Source organism: Oncorhynchus nerka, linkage group LG2, assembly GCF_034236695.1.
Source record: "Oncorhynchus nerka isolate Pitt River linkage group LG2, Oner_Uvic_2.0, whole genome shotgun sequence".
Taxonomy (NCBI): Eukaryota; Metazoa; Chordata; class Actinopteri; order Salmoniformes; family Salmonidae; genus Oncorhynchus; species Oncorhynchus nerka.
In genome coordinates, this window is record NC_088397.1 from 81,620,316 (window position 1) to 81,636,335 (window position 16,020).

The 16,020-nt window shown below is 43.2% G+C and overlaps 1 protein-coding gene across 1 annotated transcript in view; it reads right to left on the reverse strand.

Moving 5' to 3' along the window:
• Positions 1–16,020, reverse strand: part of LOC115120658 (plexin-A1-like) — a 409,850-nt gene that overhangs the window by 170,756 nt on the left and 223,074 nt on the right. Inside the window, exons 6-9 of the mRNA XM_065003449.1 lie at positions 15,609–15,732; positions 14,026–14,179; positions 13,240–13,339; positions 763–877 (exon numbers count right to left, since the gene is read on the reverse strand). Of these exons, the coding sequence (XP_064859521.1) occupies positions 763–877; positions 13,240–13,339; positions 14,026–14,179; positions 15,609–15,732 (493 nt within the window). The remainder of the gene's footprint in view (positions 1–762; positions 878–13,239; positions 13,340–14,025; positions 14,180–15,608; positions 15,733–16,020) is intronic.

A 16,020-nucleotide genomic window follows, 5' to 3' on the forward strand; every position in this document is an offset into this window, starting at 1 on the left:
ACCTAGTTGGTTAGCTTTAGCTACGTGCAGATTCATGCACGGTGCATGGTAATACGAGTTGGGATTATGGTTCATTGTTTAGCTAGCTATCTACATGTCTAAACAAAAGACTCCACTATGCAAGTAACAATTTCACTGTACTGTTTACACCTTCTGTATCCTGTGCATGTGATAAAAAAACATAGATTTTATTTGATACAGTGTCTGTTTACCAGAGACGGTAATGTGAAGAACAACATGACCTGCACCAAAATTAGATTAGGATATAGTATAGGCCAAGGATTTTTACTGCAGCTTTTTGCTACTACTTTCACCACTTGTAGTCTTGAAATATTTGGTTATTTACTACACTACCTTATTCACTCTGTTTAGCACATGGCCTCACATGTAAAACTTTAAAGAGGGGTGAGGATGAAGAGGGTGTGAACGATGCTGAATGGGTGTAGACAAAGAAGAGCTCTCCAGTCGGTGCACCAAAACATTCACGGGCCATTTTCTAAAAAGTGGGGTGACAAGTTTATCAACTTTCAAAGCAGAATTACTTTCCCATCTGCAGTGTATGATATACTATTTTCTAGCTCTGAGTCTCTACTTCTATCCAATGTAAAAAACACAATTTCAAATATTGCTACAAAGGACCGAATCCAGGTAGTGGGTTACAAATGTGGGTTTAACATCCCCTACTCCTTAAGTCATGTAGGAAAAAAACAATGTTGGACTCTGGGTATGTGAAGGAGGGACATGAAATAGTGTGACACTCACCTCGGACACGTTGACGCGACCCTCCTGGAAGGAGCAGTCGTTGGCGTTCTGGGTGCAGATGTGACGGTACTTACACCAGTGGCACGGGAAGGAACCGTTCACACACGACAGGCACCTGGGGGAGGACGGTGGACGGAGAGCGTTAGGGGACACAGAAAACACTTGATGGGAAGTATCAACCCATATGGGCTGGACACATGCCGCGTCAGAATGAAACAAACAAACAAATAAATAAATAAAATACATCTCTTGCTACGACCCTCTTAAACTCTCTCTAGCCATACTCTACCTGTCCTCTTGTTCAGTCTCTCACTTATCTCGATATTCACTTCTCTTAAATGTTCTCCCCCTCTCGGTACACATTTAGTATCCCTCTCTCAATATCTTCCTCGTCTCCCCCTATCTATGCTGTTCTATAGGCTCTCCGTATCAAGTTACCCTCTCCCCCTAAATGTTTTATCTTTACCTCTGTCTGTTTTCTCCCTAGTTCTCTCCCCCGTTGACAGTCTTCACCTCCACCTTTCTCTATCCATCCACCAGTGTTTAATTCTCCCCATGGCTTTTAAACCTTCCCTCACCTTTGTCTAAAGCCCCTTTCATCCTCCAGCTAAGAGCCATCGCTATTTAAATGCACCTGCTTTAGCCCCGGTGCCCAGGGGAGGAGAGGGATGAACAGAGGGAAATAAAAGAGAGAAAATAGATCAATAGCAGGTGGGTCTCCCTGAGTGAGAGTGGGAAACGCCAGATATTGTGGGGGAGATGGAGAGAAAGGGAGAGATATGAAGGATAAAGACAGGTGGGGTGTAGCCAAGGGCCCTGTCTAGATGCCTCGTGGGACAGAGGTATCGACGGGGAGTCTGGGCTGGTGTGTGTATGTGCTCATGCAGTGGTGTGTGTAGGTGGGAATGGAGACATCTGACAGATTCTTGTGTCTGGTTTATTGATGTGAGACACTGGTGCTTCATCGCCACAAAAAAATAGGGATTGAACTCTCTGCTCTACAAAGCCAATGATTTCATCACAAAAAATAAGAGAAAATATTTTACTTACTTATCTATCTTTTCTACTGTATTGAAAAGGGCAGCCAATTGTTGTCAGTCAACAAACTTCATTAAGTCAAACTGTCAACTTCAAAAAAAAAAAAAATCATGAAATGTATCAAAAGCAGACAGAAATTCTCTCCTGGTTGAAATTATCATTTTTGATATTATCTGCATGAACCTAACAGATGTAGCTCAATCAATACCCGTACAAACACAACACGCACCAAAGTATGCTTCCTCGTTTAAAATGGCATTTCTGATTCTACGGCCGCCATGAGTAACAGGGTTTTATCTCTCAGAGCTCTTAAAGTCGGGTGCAATCTGAATCCATCAAACAAGACGCAGATTCATTTGGATCAATTAGGACGCTCCTTTGTTAAGTGTGTTCTCAAAGCGGTTGTTCCAGCAACCCCCCTCTTTGTAAGGATTAGAGGCCCAGGCTTTAATTCAATCCCACCGCGCCTTTAATTGACAAATTTAGCATTGTGCTGAGAGAGCCTGTCCATTAAGAATGAGCAATGGGCGGCTAAGGAAATCACAGGCCTCTTAATCTGACATGAGTGCAGTAGGGTGATTCATCAATGTAGAAACAAATGGGATGAGGCTTGATTAGGCCAGGTTAGGCTATCTCGCCAAATGGTTAGCTTGCTTCTATGTTAGCATTTCTGTAAGGAAATAACAGGCCTCTTATTCCAGCATCAAAACAGGAGGGTGATTCATCAACGTAGAAAGAAATGAGAGGGGTTTTAAAATGTAAAACTTTCGACTCTCTAGAGTGTCACCCCCAGTGTCACCCCCAGCTTTCCAATCTTTAGGAATCTCGCACGATACGAAAGAGAGGTTGAATAGGCTAGTAATAGGGGTTGCAACAATTTCAACGGATCATTTTAGAAAGAGAATGTCCAGATTATCTAGCCCAGCTGATTTGTACGGGTCCAGGTTTTGCATCTCTTTCAGAACATCTGCTACTAGATTTGGGTGAAGGAGAAGCTGGGGAGGCTTGGGCAAGTAGCTTCGGGGGGTGCGGAGTTGTTGGCTTTGGCTGGGGTAGCCAGGAGGAAAGCATTGCCAGACGTAGATAAATTCTTGTTGAAAATGTTGATTATCATGGATTTATCGGTGGAGACCGTGTTATACCTAGCCTCAGAGCAGTGGGCAGCAGGGAGGAGGTGCTCTTATTCTCCATGGACTTCACAGTGTCCCAAAACTTTTTGGAGTTAGAGCTACAGGATGCAAATTTCTGTTTGAAAAAGCTAGCCTTTGTTTTCCAGATTGACTGTGTGTATTGGTTCCTGACTTCCCTGAACAGTTGCATATCAAGGGGCTTATTCGATGCTATTGCAGTCCGCCACAGGATTTTTTGTGCTGGTCAAGGGCAGTCAGGTCTGGAGTGAACCAAGGGCTATATCTGTTAGTTCTAAATGTTTTGAAAGGGGCATGCTTATTTAAGATGGTGAGGAAATTACTTTTAAGATCGACCAGGCATCCTTGACTGTCGGGATGAAGTCAATATCTTTCCAGGATACCCGGGCCAGGTTGATTAGAAAGGCCTGCTCGCAGAAGTGTTTTAGGGAGCGTTTGACAGTGATGAGGGGTGGTCGTTTGACCGTGGACCAAAAAATGTAGCCGCTAACCTTGTGCAACAGCAAGCCTTTTCCTTTTGGAAAAAAATTACAAGAATATGGAGAGTATTGAAGTTATGAAAAATGGGTGTTTTGCAAATGTTGAACTTACAATATGGAAAAGCTAAATCAAAGTCCAAGTATACAGTTTTGATGATATTCTTGCAGAAAAAATGTCATGTAAATGTCTCCTTCACAATTTGCCCAAATGTACCTGGGTGACTTTTCACATTAAATGTCATGTAGCTTGCTCATACTTCAAGTTATCAGTCTGAAACTTTGCAAACACTGATGCCCTCTTGTGGACACCATCGGAATTACAACAAGAGTGATGGCTAGATTTTGGACCTTTCTGTTGCATTTCAAAGATGGTGGTAGAAAAAAGGAAAAAGTTGTTTTTTCTCTTTGTATTTTCTTCTACCAGATCTATTATGTTATATTCTCCTACATTCAAAGTGTTTCCTTTCAAATGGTACTAAGAATATGCATATCCTTGCTTCAGGGCCTGAGCTACAGGCAGTTAGATTTGGATATGTCATTTTGGCGAAAATTTAAAAAAAGGGGGGCTTATCCCTAAAAAGGGGCTAGTTTATGTAGCTTAGACAATGACCACTCTTTGTATTACATGAGCATGTTAATAATGACAAAAGCAGGACACCATTTTAGCACAGCAGGATTTGCCATTACGCGGGGATCGATGCAAGGTCCCCACAAAGTACAGGCTCTAGATCAAATCCCCAAACTAGTTTTAAATGTAGGCTATACATCTACCAAACAAAGATCCTTTTATTTCGTCCTTTCTTTTATTCATTAAAGAAAATGTGTTTTCTGTTTGTGTCTTAGGTCTTTGGTATAACGAGCAGGAGAGCAGCATGCCAGGACCACCTACCATCCACCCAGTCTTTACCTCCCTCAGAAAGCACGAGTTCAATAGCTCATTAACAGTTCCATAGCTTAATGGGGTAGGAGGGAGGGTACCAGGTATGTTTTTGTCCATTCAATTCCATTCAGAGGCCCCATTTGTGGATCCCCGACAACTACTCCTTTGGTCTGGAAGCAGGCCTATACATAGAGCCCCCCAGTAACTCACTAGTTGCTTCCCCCTGCTAGTGTCCATCCAAGTCTTTGAACTTTGGGGATACCCACCCAAGGCCATTTGAGGATACCCTCCCACCCCCAAACTTCTGTCTGGAGGTGGGCCACGATCCCTGGACCCCCTTGTGACAATCCAACCATCAATGGAGAAGCCACACTTCAAACCTCGATCGCTTTAACATTATGGACTTGATAAAATGACTTATTCTGAAGGTGCATTTTATTTCAAATGAATAGTGCTTTTTAAAGGTGTAAATAGCAGGAAGATAAATACCTTAAACGTGGATGCTCTTCTATGCTCTCTTCAATGATTAAATGCCTGCTTTGGCCCAAAATGTTTATCAGGAGATGTAAGTGCAAGTGCTTATTGTGGAGGCATGCATATGCCCCAATGTTAAGATCAGATGAGAAGCATTTAGGATCTTGTAGGAAATGTGAGGAGAGAGGATAGTCACAGAGACAAATGGAAAAGTCTCATTCATAATGTCACACACTCAAATGTTCTACCTCTTTTTGACTCTGTGTACCTCCATCTCCAAACCACACCTTTTCCATATCTGGAGGAGAGAGTATGACACAGTTTCCTGCGGCGTCTTTATAATGAATTAGACTGTAAGGACCATCAATCACCCAATAGATGACGCAGTCAGTACCTGAACAAAATTAACTACAGGAAAAAGGTGCTTAGAGATCTTAGTTGAGACATCAACACTACTTCATTTCCAGACTATCCACCCTAGTCCTAATAAATCGCAAATGGGATTTTTTTTGATGGAAACATTTAATTAAGAAGTAATCATGGCCGCGGGTGATTTTCTATTTCAATCTCTCCAACCTTAACTGAAACAGTGGGATTTCTAATTAGAATAATATTGATATGCAAATGTGATTTTTAAAATATTTTTAAATCGCAGGCCCAAGACGTATCAGTAGAATAAATAAGGAGGGAGGGTGTGTGTTTTTGGTGCGTATGGGAAAAGGGTAGGTACTATGTGTATGGGGAAAGGGTAGGTAGAGTGTGTATGGGGAAAGGGTAGGTACTGTGTGTATGGGGAAAGGGTAGGTACTGTGTGTATGGGGAAAGGGTAGGTACTGTGTGTATGGGGAAAGGGTAGGTAGTGTGTGTATGGGGAAAGGGTAGGTACTGTGTGTATGGGGAAAGGGTAGGTACTGTGTGTATGGGGAAAGGGTAGGTAGTGTGTGTATGGGGAAAGGGTAGGTACTGTGTGTATGGGGAAAGGGTAGGTACTGTGTGTATGGGGAAAGGGTAGGTACTGTGTGTATGGGGAAAGGGTAGGTACTGTGTGCATGGGGAAAGGGTAGGTACTGTGTGTATGGGGAAAGGGTAGGTAGTGTGTGTATGGGGAAAGGGTAGGTAGTGTGTGTATGGGGAAAGGGTAGGTACTGTGTGTATGGGGAAAGGGTAGGTACTGTGTGTATGGGGAAAGGGTAGGTACTGTGTGTATGGGGAAAGGGTATGTACTGTGTGTATGGGGAAAGGGTAGGTACTGTGTATATGGGGAAAGGGTAGGTACTGTGTGTATGGGGAAAGGGTAGGTAGTGTGTGTATGGGGAAAGGGTAGGTACTGTGTGTATGGGGAAAGGGTAGGTAGTGTGTGTATGGGGAAAGGGTAGGTAGTGTGTGTATGGGGAAAGGGTAGGTACTGTGTGTATGGGGAAAGGGTAGGTACTGTGTGTATGGGGGATGTATGGATGGTGTCGGTATGGGGGGTTGGTGGTTAGGGTGTATATGGGGATGGCTGGATGGTGTGTGTATGGGGGGTGGGAGGATGGGGTGTGGTGTGTGTATGCTGGGTAGGTGTGGGGGTAGATATTGTATTCATATGGGATAATGTATCAGTATGTATCCATGTCTTTCAACATTGGGCGAGCATATCCCTTGGCGAGAGTGATTGTAATTCCAGTATGCATGTACACAACATCTATAGAAGAAGAGAGAGAAAGGATACAAGGTTTGAAAGATGATGACTGCTTTTGAAGCTCTTTTTGGATAGAGTTTGTGTGTATACGAGTGTGTGTTCCGGGCATGAATTATGTTTCTGCTTGCATATAAATATATAAACCACTTTGTGTCTCTCATCTACTCAGCATCTTTCCTCGTCAACTCTGTAGACTCCTGTTATTACAAAAGAAAATGTCCACTCCATAACCCAAATCCCTGAATTAGATTTACCAACCAATGTGATTTACTCTGCCATCTGCATCGATCACCGTCATCTCCATAGATGCGTGTCACCTCTATATTGTATACATTATGATGTCCACTCCGTTACACAAGCTCTTTATCATATTTGTGGGTAATATTATGACTATGAACCCCAGTATTGCAGTAGCATTAACAATTGAAGAGGTGTCTTAAGAGGCCTTAGCAGGGGTCCAACCCACAAGCTTAAAATTGGCCAAATCAGTGGACTGTGTGTATGTGTTAGGGGGGTACTGTGATGAGGCCCATTCTCCAAGGGGGCTCGTCTGACTGGCACGGGGGACACTCGACTTTGGGCTTTGAGGAACCTATGAGGCCCACTGGCCATCTGCTGCCCTGCGGCTAATACCACAGCAGGCACAACCCATCTCCACTCTGGTTCATCCAGGGGGGAGGTGGTCTAGTCTGACCTAACACCACAGGACAAGTGCATCTAGCCTGGGGAGAGCCAACCCCAGAGGTCCTGAATGGCTGGTTGTGGTTTAGATTTTTACTAAGCTGGTCCCTCCAGAGTCATGGCTAAAGACTGGGTTGTAGAAACAAAGGTTGTGTTTGAACTAAAGGGTCTCTCTCTGTCGAAACGTCTGGTTTCACAGCGCCTCAGAATGGAACATGGATGAAAGCCTATGGTAGGATGAGACCAAACAACCGCTTGTTTTTAACTGGCTGATCTGTCACTCCAACATCTAGCATAACCCTTACACCCTCCCCATACATTGTGGATTTCAGCACGCAAGCAGCACAAGTGATTTAGGTAAATTTGTGGAATTTCTTTCCTTCTTAAAGCATTTGAGCCAATCAGTTGTGCTGTGACAAGGTAGGGGTGGTATACTGTACAGAAGATTGTCACGGATCCCCCCCGGTACTGCTGCTGACCAGTTCCAGAGGTCGACATCACCGGCCTTGTAGGCTGCACTGAACTGTGTCATTACGCACACCTGGTTCCAATTTCTCACCGATTGTGTGTGTATAAACATGCCCTTTGTTTCCCCATTGGGCTGTTGATTATTGTTCCCATGTCCGTTGGTGGAGTGATTACCTATGTGTTGTCTCAGCCTGTGCTGTATGTTTTGTGCATTGGGTATTCAGGTTTACCCTCACTCTATTGTTTGGGTACATCCCAGTGTCTTGTATCCGCGTTTGTTTTGGGTGTATTAAAAACCCAGATGTATTCCTGTGCCTGTTTCCAAATCCTTTATACCAGTGTGACAAAGATAGCCCTGTTTGGTAAAAGACCAAGCCCATACTATGGCAAGAACAGCTCAAATAAGCAGTGGTGTAAAGTACTTAAGTTAAAATACTTTAAAGTACTACGTAAGTAGTTGTTTGGGGTATCTGTAGTTTACTATTGATACATTTGACTACTTTTACTTTTTCCACTACATTCCTAAAGAAAATCATGTACTTTTTACTCCTTACATTTCCCTGACACCCAAAAGTACTCGTTACATTTTGAATGCTTAGCAGGACAGGAAAATTACGCACTTATCACGCACTTATCAACAGAACATCCCTGGTCATCCCTAATGCATCTGCTCTGGCAGACTCACTAAACACAATGCTTCATTTGTAAATTATGTCTGAGTGTTGAACTGTGCCCCAGGCTATCCGCAAATGTAAAAAAAAAAAAAAAAAAAAAAATACATTTGTCATCTTGTTTGCTTAGTAAAATAAATGTTTAATGATTTATACTTTTGCTGTTGATACTTAAGTACAAACCAAATACTTTAAGACTTTTACTCAAGTAGCATTTTACCGGGTGATTAACTTTGACTTGAGTCATTTTCTTTTAAAAGGTATCTTTACTTGAAAATTGGGTACTTTTCCCACCACCAAATGACAGTCAATCATTTCTTCAAGACATGGTCAGTCAATATGGAAAATTTGAAGAACTTTGAAAGTTTCTTCAAGTGCTATGATGAAACTGGCTCTCATGAGGACCGCCACAGGAAAGGAAGACCCAGAGTGCAGAATAACTGATGAATTTACGAACGCTCAACACTGGTTGAATATGGCCGTGTCAGTAAGCTTTGGCAAAAAAAAGTGTTAGTCACCAATGCTCTGGGGCCCCTCAGGGATGTGTACTTAGTCTCCTCCTGTACTCCCTGGCCAAGCACGACTCCGACACCGCAGGGGTTGGCCTGATCACCGACAACGATGAGACAACCTAAAGGGGGGAGGTCAGAGAACTGGCAGTGTGGTGCCAGGACAACAACCAAACCCTCAATGTGAGCAGGTCGAGCATTTCAAGTTCCTTGCTGTCCACATCACACATCATTCTCCCTGCTACTGCATGGCAAGCGGTACCGGAGTGCCAAGTCTAGGACCAAAAGACTCCTCAACAGCTTCTTCCCTCAAGCCATAAGACTGCTGAACAATTCATAAAAATCGCCACCGGACTATTTACATTGACCCCCCCTCCCTTTTGTACACTGCTGCTACTCGATGTTTATTATCTATGCATAGTCACTTCATCCTTACCTATATGTACAAATTACCTCAACTAGCCTGTACCACCGCACACTGCCTTGGTACCGGTATCCCCTGTATATAGCCTCTTTATTCTTGTTACTTTTTATTACATTTTTTTACTTTAGTCTATTTGGTAAATATTTTCTTAACTGCAGTGTTGGTTAAGGGCTTGTAAGTAAGCATTTCACGGTAAGCATGACAAATAAAGTTTGATTTGGATAACATGAAAACAGCCTAACCAGCTCTGCGAGGGAGAGTAAAATGGTCAGAGTTTGGATGGGGCTAAAGTTTAAGATGATTCTTATGGCATTGCACACGGTCAGTGTGAACCAGAGTGACTTGACAACAACAGGCCAAGCAAGCTGTACATATAAACGGAAATGACACAGGATGTCTTATTTAATGAAAATGATTGCAGTCTGCCATGAAGCATTTATCCATGTATACGGGTAAGAGTCTTGCTTCAGATATTATACGTTTCTAATTTTGTCATTAAGTTGTTTTCATTGCAAGTTAAAGCTAACTGATGCTAGACAGCAGGCTCGCTAGCTAACATTACGTTTATTATCTGTGTTTAGTAATGTTCTCAGAATGCCATTTCACATTGCTAGTTATAACCTAAAGTTAGCTAGCTAACATTGAACCTATTTGGTTAACTTTAGCTAGCTATGACAATTGGTTTGTATTGCTGGTACTTTATGGATTAGGATTATGGTTCATTGTTTAGCTAGCATGACTCCACTTCGCCAGATGATTACATGACCCACCTAGTTAGCCATAATCACCATCAGACACAACTGGCTATCTATTGTATAATAATGCCAAAATATTTGTATCTGGAATTTGTCTTTCAGCATTAGTAGAACACGCCTGCCTCCCATCAAATAGAGAGCTGGCCCAAGCAAGCACAGGTTACACCTAAAGCATGAGGACTTGCAGCAGAGGATAATGTAATAATATTAGCAATAGTATCTCAGCCTCCAGTATTTATGCTGTAGTAGTTTATGTGTCGGGGGGCTAGGGTCAGTTTGTTATATCTGGAGTACTACTCCTGTCTTATCCGGTGTTCTGTGTGAATTTAAGTATGCTCTCTCTAATTCTTTACATTTACATTTAAGTCATTTAGCAGACGCTCTTATCCAGAGCGACTTACAAATTGGTGCATTCACCTTATGACATCCAGTGGAACAGCCACTTCACAATAGTGCATCTAAATCTTTTAAGGGGGTGAGAAGGATTACTTTATCCTATCCTAGGTATTCCTTAAAGAGGTGGGGTTTCAGGTGTCTCCGGAAGGTGGTGATTGACTCCGCTGTCCTCTCTTTCTCTCTCTCAGAGGACCTGAGCCTTAGGACCATGCCGCAGGACTACCTGGCATGATGACTCCTTGCTGTCCCCAGTCCACCTGGCGATGCTGCTGCTCCAGTTTCAACTGTTCTGCCTGTGATTATTATTATTTGACCATGCTGGTCATATTTGAACATCTTGGCCATGTTCTGTTATAATCTCCACCCGGCACAGCCAGAAGAGGACTGGCCACCCCCCATAGCCTGGTTCCTCTCTAGGTTTCTTCCTAGGTTTTGGCCTTTCTAGGGAGTTTTTCCTAGCCACCGTGCTTCTACACCTGTTTGGGGTTTTAGGCTGGGTTTCTGTTCAGCACTTTGAGATATCAGCTGATGTACGAAGGGCTATATAAATACATTTGATTTGATTTATTACCAGGACGCCACCAGGACACAAACACTGGTGGAAAGCTGCTGCCATACCATGTGACAAAAGGAGCACCATAAAACACACATTTTGATTATTTAATTGACCTCCAACATAATTGGCACTACTTTGAATGATTTCACATTATTTCTGTATTTTCCAGAGGTACGTGTAGTCGTAACACGTGCATGTTGTCATTTAAACTTCTAGTTTCCAAGATGATGTTTCTGTATGAAGTGCTGCTGCTCTGCACATTTGTAGGTAAATGAAACTTACCTGATAATGATGCATTAAAAAACAATATTACATTTTATGTTACATTTTATTTTCATTAACCTATGTTAATGTTATTTTGTTGTTTGCAGGTGTACTATCCTTCTGACCCTATGCAGCCAGGTCCCATCTACTTTTTAACTCCTCGCAACTGCAGTGGCCAAAACAAGAAAACCTTTGTGCTTTGGTATTGTGCCTGGCAAGACCATGCACAAGCTCCACCACAGTCTGCACCTTCACTTCCTGATCATAGGCCACATCAAGTTTGCCCCTGACTGGTGCTCCGGCCTCATCAAGCAGAGCTACAGAAAGACCAGAGTGAACACTTTGTCTGAGATTGCTGGTGTTGTGAAGGACAGCACTGTGACGGGTCAACATCCCACAGCTGGTTGGATTGGAGGATGGTACGGTGCTGGTGGAAAAAGCTATGGCTGGCAACAACACCATACTTCAGGTGGCTGCCACAGTTCCAGCAGTGAATATCATTTTCATTGCTTTATATGAGGTTATTATTCTTATATAAACTTGGGAGGTGAATTGATGTTGTGCAGGATTGTAACCTCTTCAATTGTTTTGGTTATTTCCTGTTTTACAGCGTCGATGCTCTGGAGCCTGGTGTTGTCGTCGCCAAGGAGCGTTTGGACTCAGTCGGGGCCAGGTTTCAGCTGCTGTGGAACGCTGACACCCTTCCTCCCATAGATGGTCTGTCTGTACAAGCACCACCTGGACTGGACACAGCTAGACAAACATATGTTTTTGAGAAGATCAGGGAGTTTTGTGACGAAGAGGATATGGACATCACATGCCCTGCACCAAAGTCAAGGGCAGGACAGAAACAGGCTTTCCGAATATTGATTCCCTTGTTCATGCGTTGTTCGGACAGACCAGTCACTCATAAACACTTTGGAGGAGCAGTGACCAAATGTCTCGTGGCCATTTTAGGGATGTGTCAATCCGCCTTTCGTTGAAAGGTGGTACAAGCCGGCTGTTCCGACCAAGATCAAATGCCGTTGAGGGTGCAGGATGGTCTGATTTGATTCGGAGTCCAGATCTATCTCACTTTGTCACGCTTCCAGCGCCATCTCTTTCAATGGAATGGCTTTACCTTTCCCTGTGCTCGAGCTCAAATTTATGTTGTTCCCATTTTCCCTTTAGTTCTACCTCTCTGTTGCACGTCTACGGGGTGTACTCTACCACCAGTAGGACCCTTTTCATCATCCACCAAAGCCTTCGAATCAGCATGTGCAACTGTGATATCATAATGCTTTGCAACGATGAGCAGATTTGCCTTCATACATTTATCTAGCATCTCCCATGTAGGGTTTTCCACAAATGCACAAACTTAAAGTCCATGGCTTTTTTTTATTAGCCTATGTGTTTATGCAACTTTCAAATTGACAACCAATCTTATAACCCCTCAGGTGGATGTCAGTGACAGAAACTCTACCACAAAAGTGTATTTTGAACACTCAAATATCTGTGCACAGCAGAGCTAAGACTTTATCACCTGCCATACTCATAGGAAACAAATCCTGGACGAGCCCCGATATGCAGTAGCAATGGACCCTGGGAAAGAGGTTACAAACACTAACAACGGCACAAAGCTTATGCTCGGCAGGTTTTGATATGTACAGTATAACCCAGGTAATAAACTTTTTAGGAGTACGTTTGGGCACCAATACCAGAGACCGTCAATTGCGATTCATTCATTATAATGATATTATTATCAGCTACAGTAGGCTAGGTTATGATCATAAGGCTAAAATTACCATCTTGGATCTCATCTTGGCTAAAATTACCATCTTGGATGTCTCATCATATATGGAGGGTTCGATTTTTACTCAGTGGTGGTAACATGAGCCACCTATGTGCACAGAGGTTACAGGGGGGTGGGGATGTGTGTACAGGCTCACAGGCTTACTGCGCCCTCTCAAGGGCAGTGTGACAAGAGGACCAAGGGGAAAACAGAACTGAAGGAAGAGAAGGAAAAAAGCAGAGGAAACCTCAAATAAAAGAATAAACGTTGTAGAAAACTTACGACGAGTGCACGCTGCAATTGTAGAACACAAAGTCCACGCTGGCGAACGTCTTGCCCGTCTCCTTGGACTTGAGGTAGAGCTTCACCATGCGCTTGTCTCCTACAGAGACACATGCATCGCTTAGCAACTTATGTCATGCATTGGAGACTATTGAGATAATAAGTCAGGTAGAAATATCTCCTAGAGTCACAGGAAACATTAAATCACATTAGAGCTGATATCAATACATAATGGTGGATAGAAAATCTGCTTTAGGAACTCTCAAGTTTAAACATGTCACTTCTGGGAATCTAAATATATATGGCTCCTTCATCTCCAAGCTTTGAAGATACATCACAGGCATCAGTGGTGTCATTGTGGTGTGATTGCATTAGAACTGATAAAGATGTATAACAAATGGTAATGGACCTGCTTCTCAACTCTCTTAAACATATCACATTGGAGACGATACATATAGAATCTTGATGTTTGGGGAGCAATTAGGGGGATTAACATTGGTAGTGACAGAGAAACTCAAAGCATATTGAGTTATGTAAAAAAAAAAGCCATGAAATGTGCAATTCTGGTCAAGGCTATTGGGAAGATGAGGAGGGAGACCGTAGGACTATAATGACAGGCTGGAATGGAATGATATCAAAAACATGAAGGCTGTTCCGTTTATTTCATTCCAGCCACTACTCCATTAACTAGCAGAGACAAGCGGCCAGGTCGCAGTTGTAAATGAGAAGTTGTTCTCAACTGGCCTACCTTGTTGAATAAAGGGTCCGGGCGGGCGGCATTCTCACCTTTGTTTCGGGTAATGGGGATGACGTTGTGGGCCGAGGGGGACAGGCAGTAGATGAGGCTCCCCTGGATGTGCCCATCCGTCTCCACGTAACCCTCGAAGGAGCAGTTGACTCCCGCAGAGAGGTCAGGAACGTTACGCGCCTCCAGCACGAGCTGGGGACAAATCAATGGAATATAGGGAATATAGTATTAAGACAGATAATGTGGAGACATGAAATACTTGTCATAATGTCAAGGGTTTAATGGAAGGACATGTAATAAACACTATATATACAAAAGTATGTGGACAACCCTAGTGGATTCTGCTATTTCAGCCACACCCGTTACTGACAGGTGTATAAAATGGAGCACACATCCATGCAATATCCATAAACAAACATTGGCAGTAGAATGGCCTTACTGAAGAACCATAATAGAATGCCACCTTTCCAATAAGTCAGTCTGTCAAATTTTTGCCTTGCTAGAGCTGTCAACTACGTGGTGTTACTGTGACGTGGAAACGTCTAGGACCGGCTCAGCCACAAACTGGCGAAGTAGTAGGCCACAAAAGCTCACAGAACGGAACTGCCGAGTGCTGAAGCACGTAGCGCGCGTCTGTCCTCGGTTGCAACACTCACTACCGAGTTCCAAACTGACTGGAAGCAACGTCAGCACAAAAACTGTTAGTCGGGAGCTTGATGAACTGTGTTTCCATGGCCGAGCAGCCTCACACAAGCCAAAGATCACCATGCACAGTGCCAAGCATCGGCTGGAGTGGTGTAAAGCTTGGTGGAGGTGGATTAATGATCTGGGGATGTTTTTCATGGTTTGGGCTAGGCCCCTTAGTTCCCTTAAGTTACATCATACAATGATATTTAGACGATTTTGTGCTTCAACTTTGTGACAACAGTTTGGGGAAGGCCCTTTCCTTTTTCAGCTTGACAATGCCCCAGTGAACAAAATGATGTCCATACAGAAATTGTTTGTCGAGATCGGTGTTCACATACTTTTGGTCATGTAGTGTAAATCATATAATGCAGAAGATTAATGTTAAGACCTGCTGACCTAAATGGGCTAATTTCAAATATTTGTCAAAATTGCTTAAGATTGGTTGGGAATCATTGTTGGACAGCAGTATTCCAATCATGTCTCTGAGTCAGGACTGAGACTGGACCACTCAGGAACACTCAACACCTCTTGGAAAGCCATTCTGGTGTTTCTTTGGGAGTACAATCTGTGTAGATGTCCCGTTGTCTCAGGATTGGAGTTTTAAGAAAACTGAGTTGGGCTTTGTTCCTTTCATATTTATTTTGATCCTGACAAACTCCACAGTCTCTGCCGGTGACAAGTATAACTATAACAGTATGCTGCCGTCAGAATAGTTGAAAATACAAGTGACAGGCTCGTGTGGATATTTGGAACGTAGTCCTGGAATACATTTACCGCTAATGTGAGGACTGGGGCAAGGTTAGTGTGAAGTAGTTAGCTACTTATTAGCTACTTATTGGCATGTCACACAGTTACTGGTGTGTATTTACATAAACACACATGTATATACAGGTACTGTATACACATACAGAGTCAGACTCTCTTTCACACACACCTGGACTTGGGACATGGTGACAGAGATGTTCTTGGGGTGAACACTGAGCTCCACACACTGACGCTGGTCTGAGGCAAACCGCTGGGGTTCATCTGCTTTCTCACATCTGTCCTTACGGGAACACCTAGAGAAGAGAAGGTCAGAAATAACACACACACACACGCATATATATATACACACACACACACACATACATATATATATACACACAAACACACACCCCAAATATATTTGGGGTATGAACATAGTGATAACAATGATCAGCAGGTAGCCTAGCGGTTAAGGTAGTCTAGCGGTTAAGGTAGCCTGGCGGTTAAGGTAGCCTGGCGGTTAAGGTAACCTAGCGGTTAAGAGTGTTGGGCCAGTAACCGAAAGGTCAATAAGGTCAGAAACATCCTCCATATGATCAGCC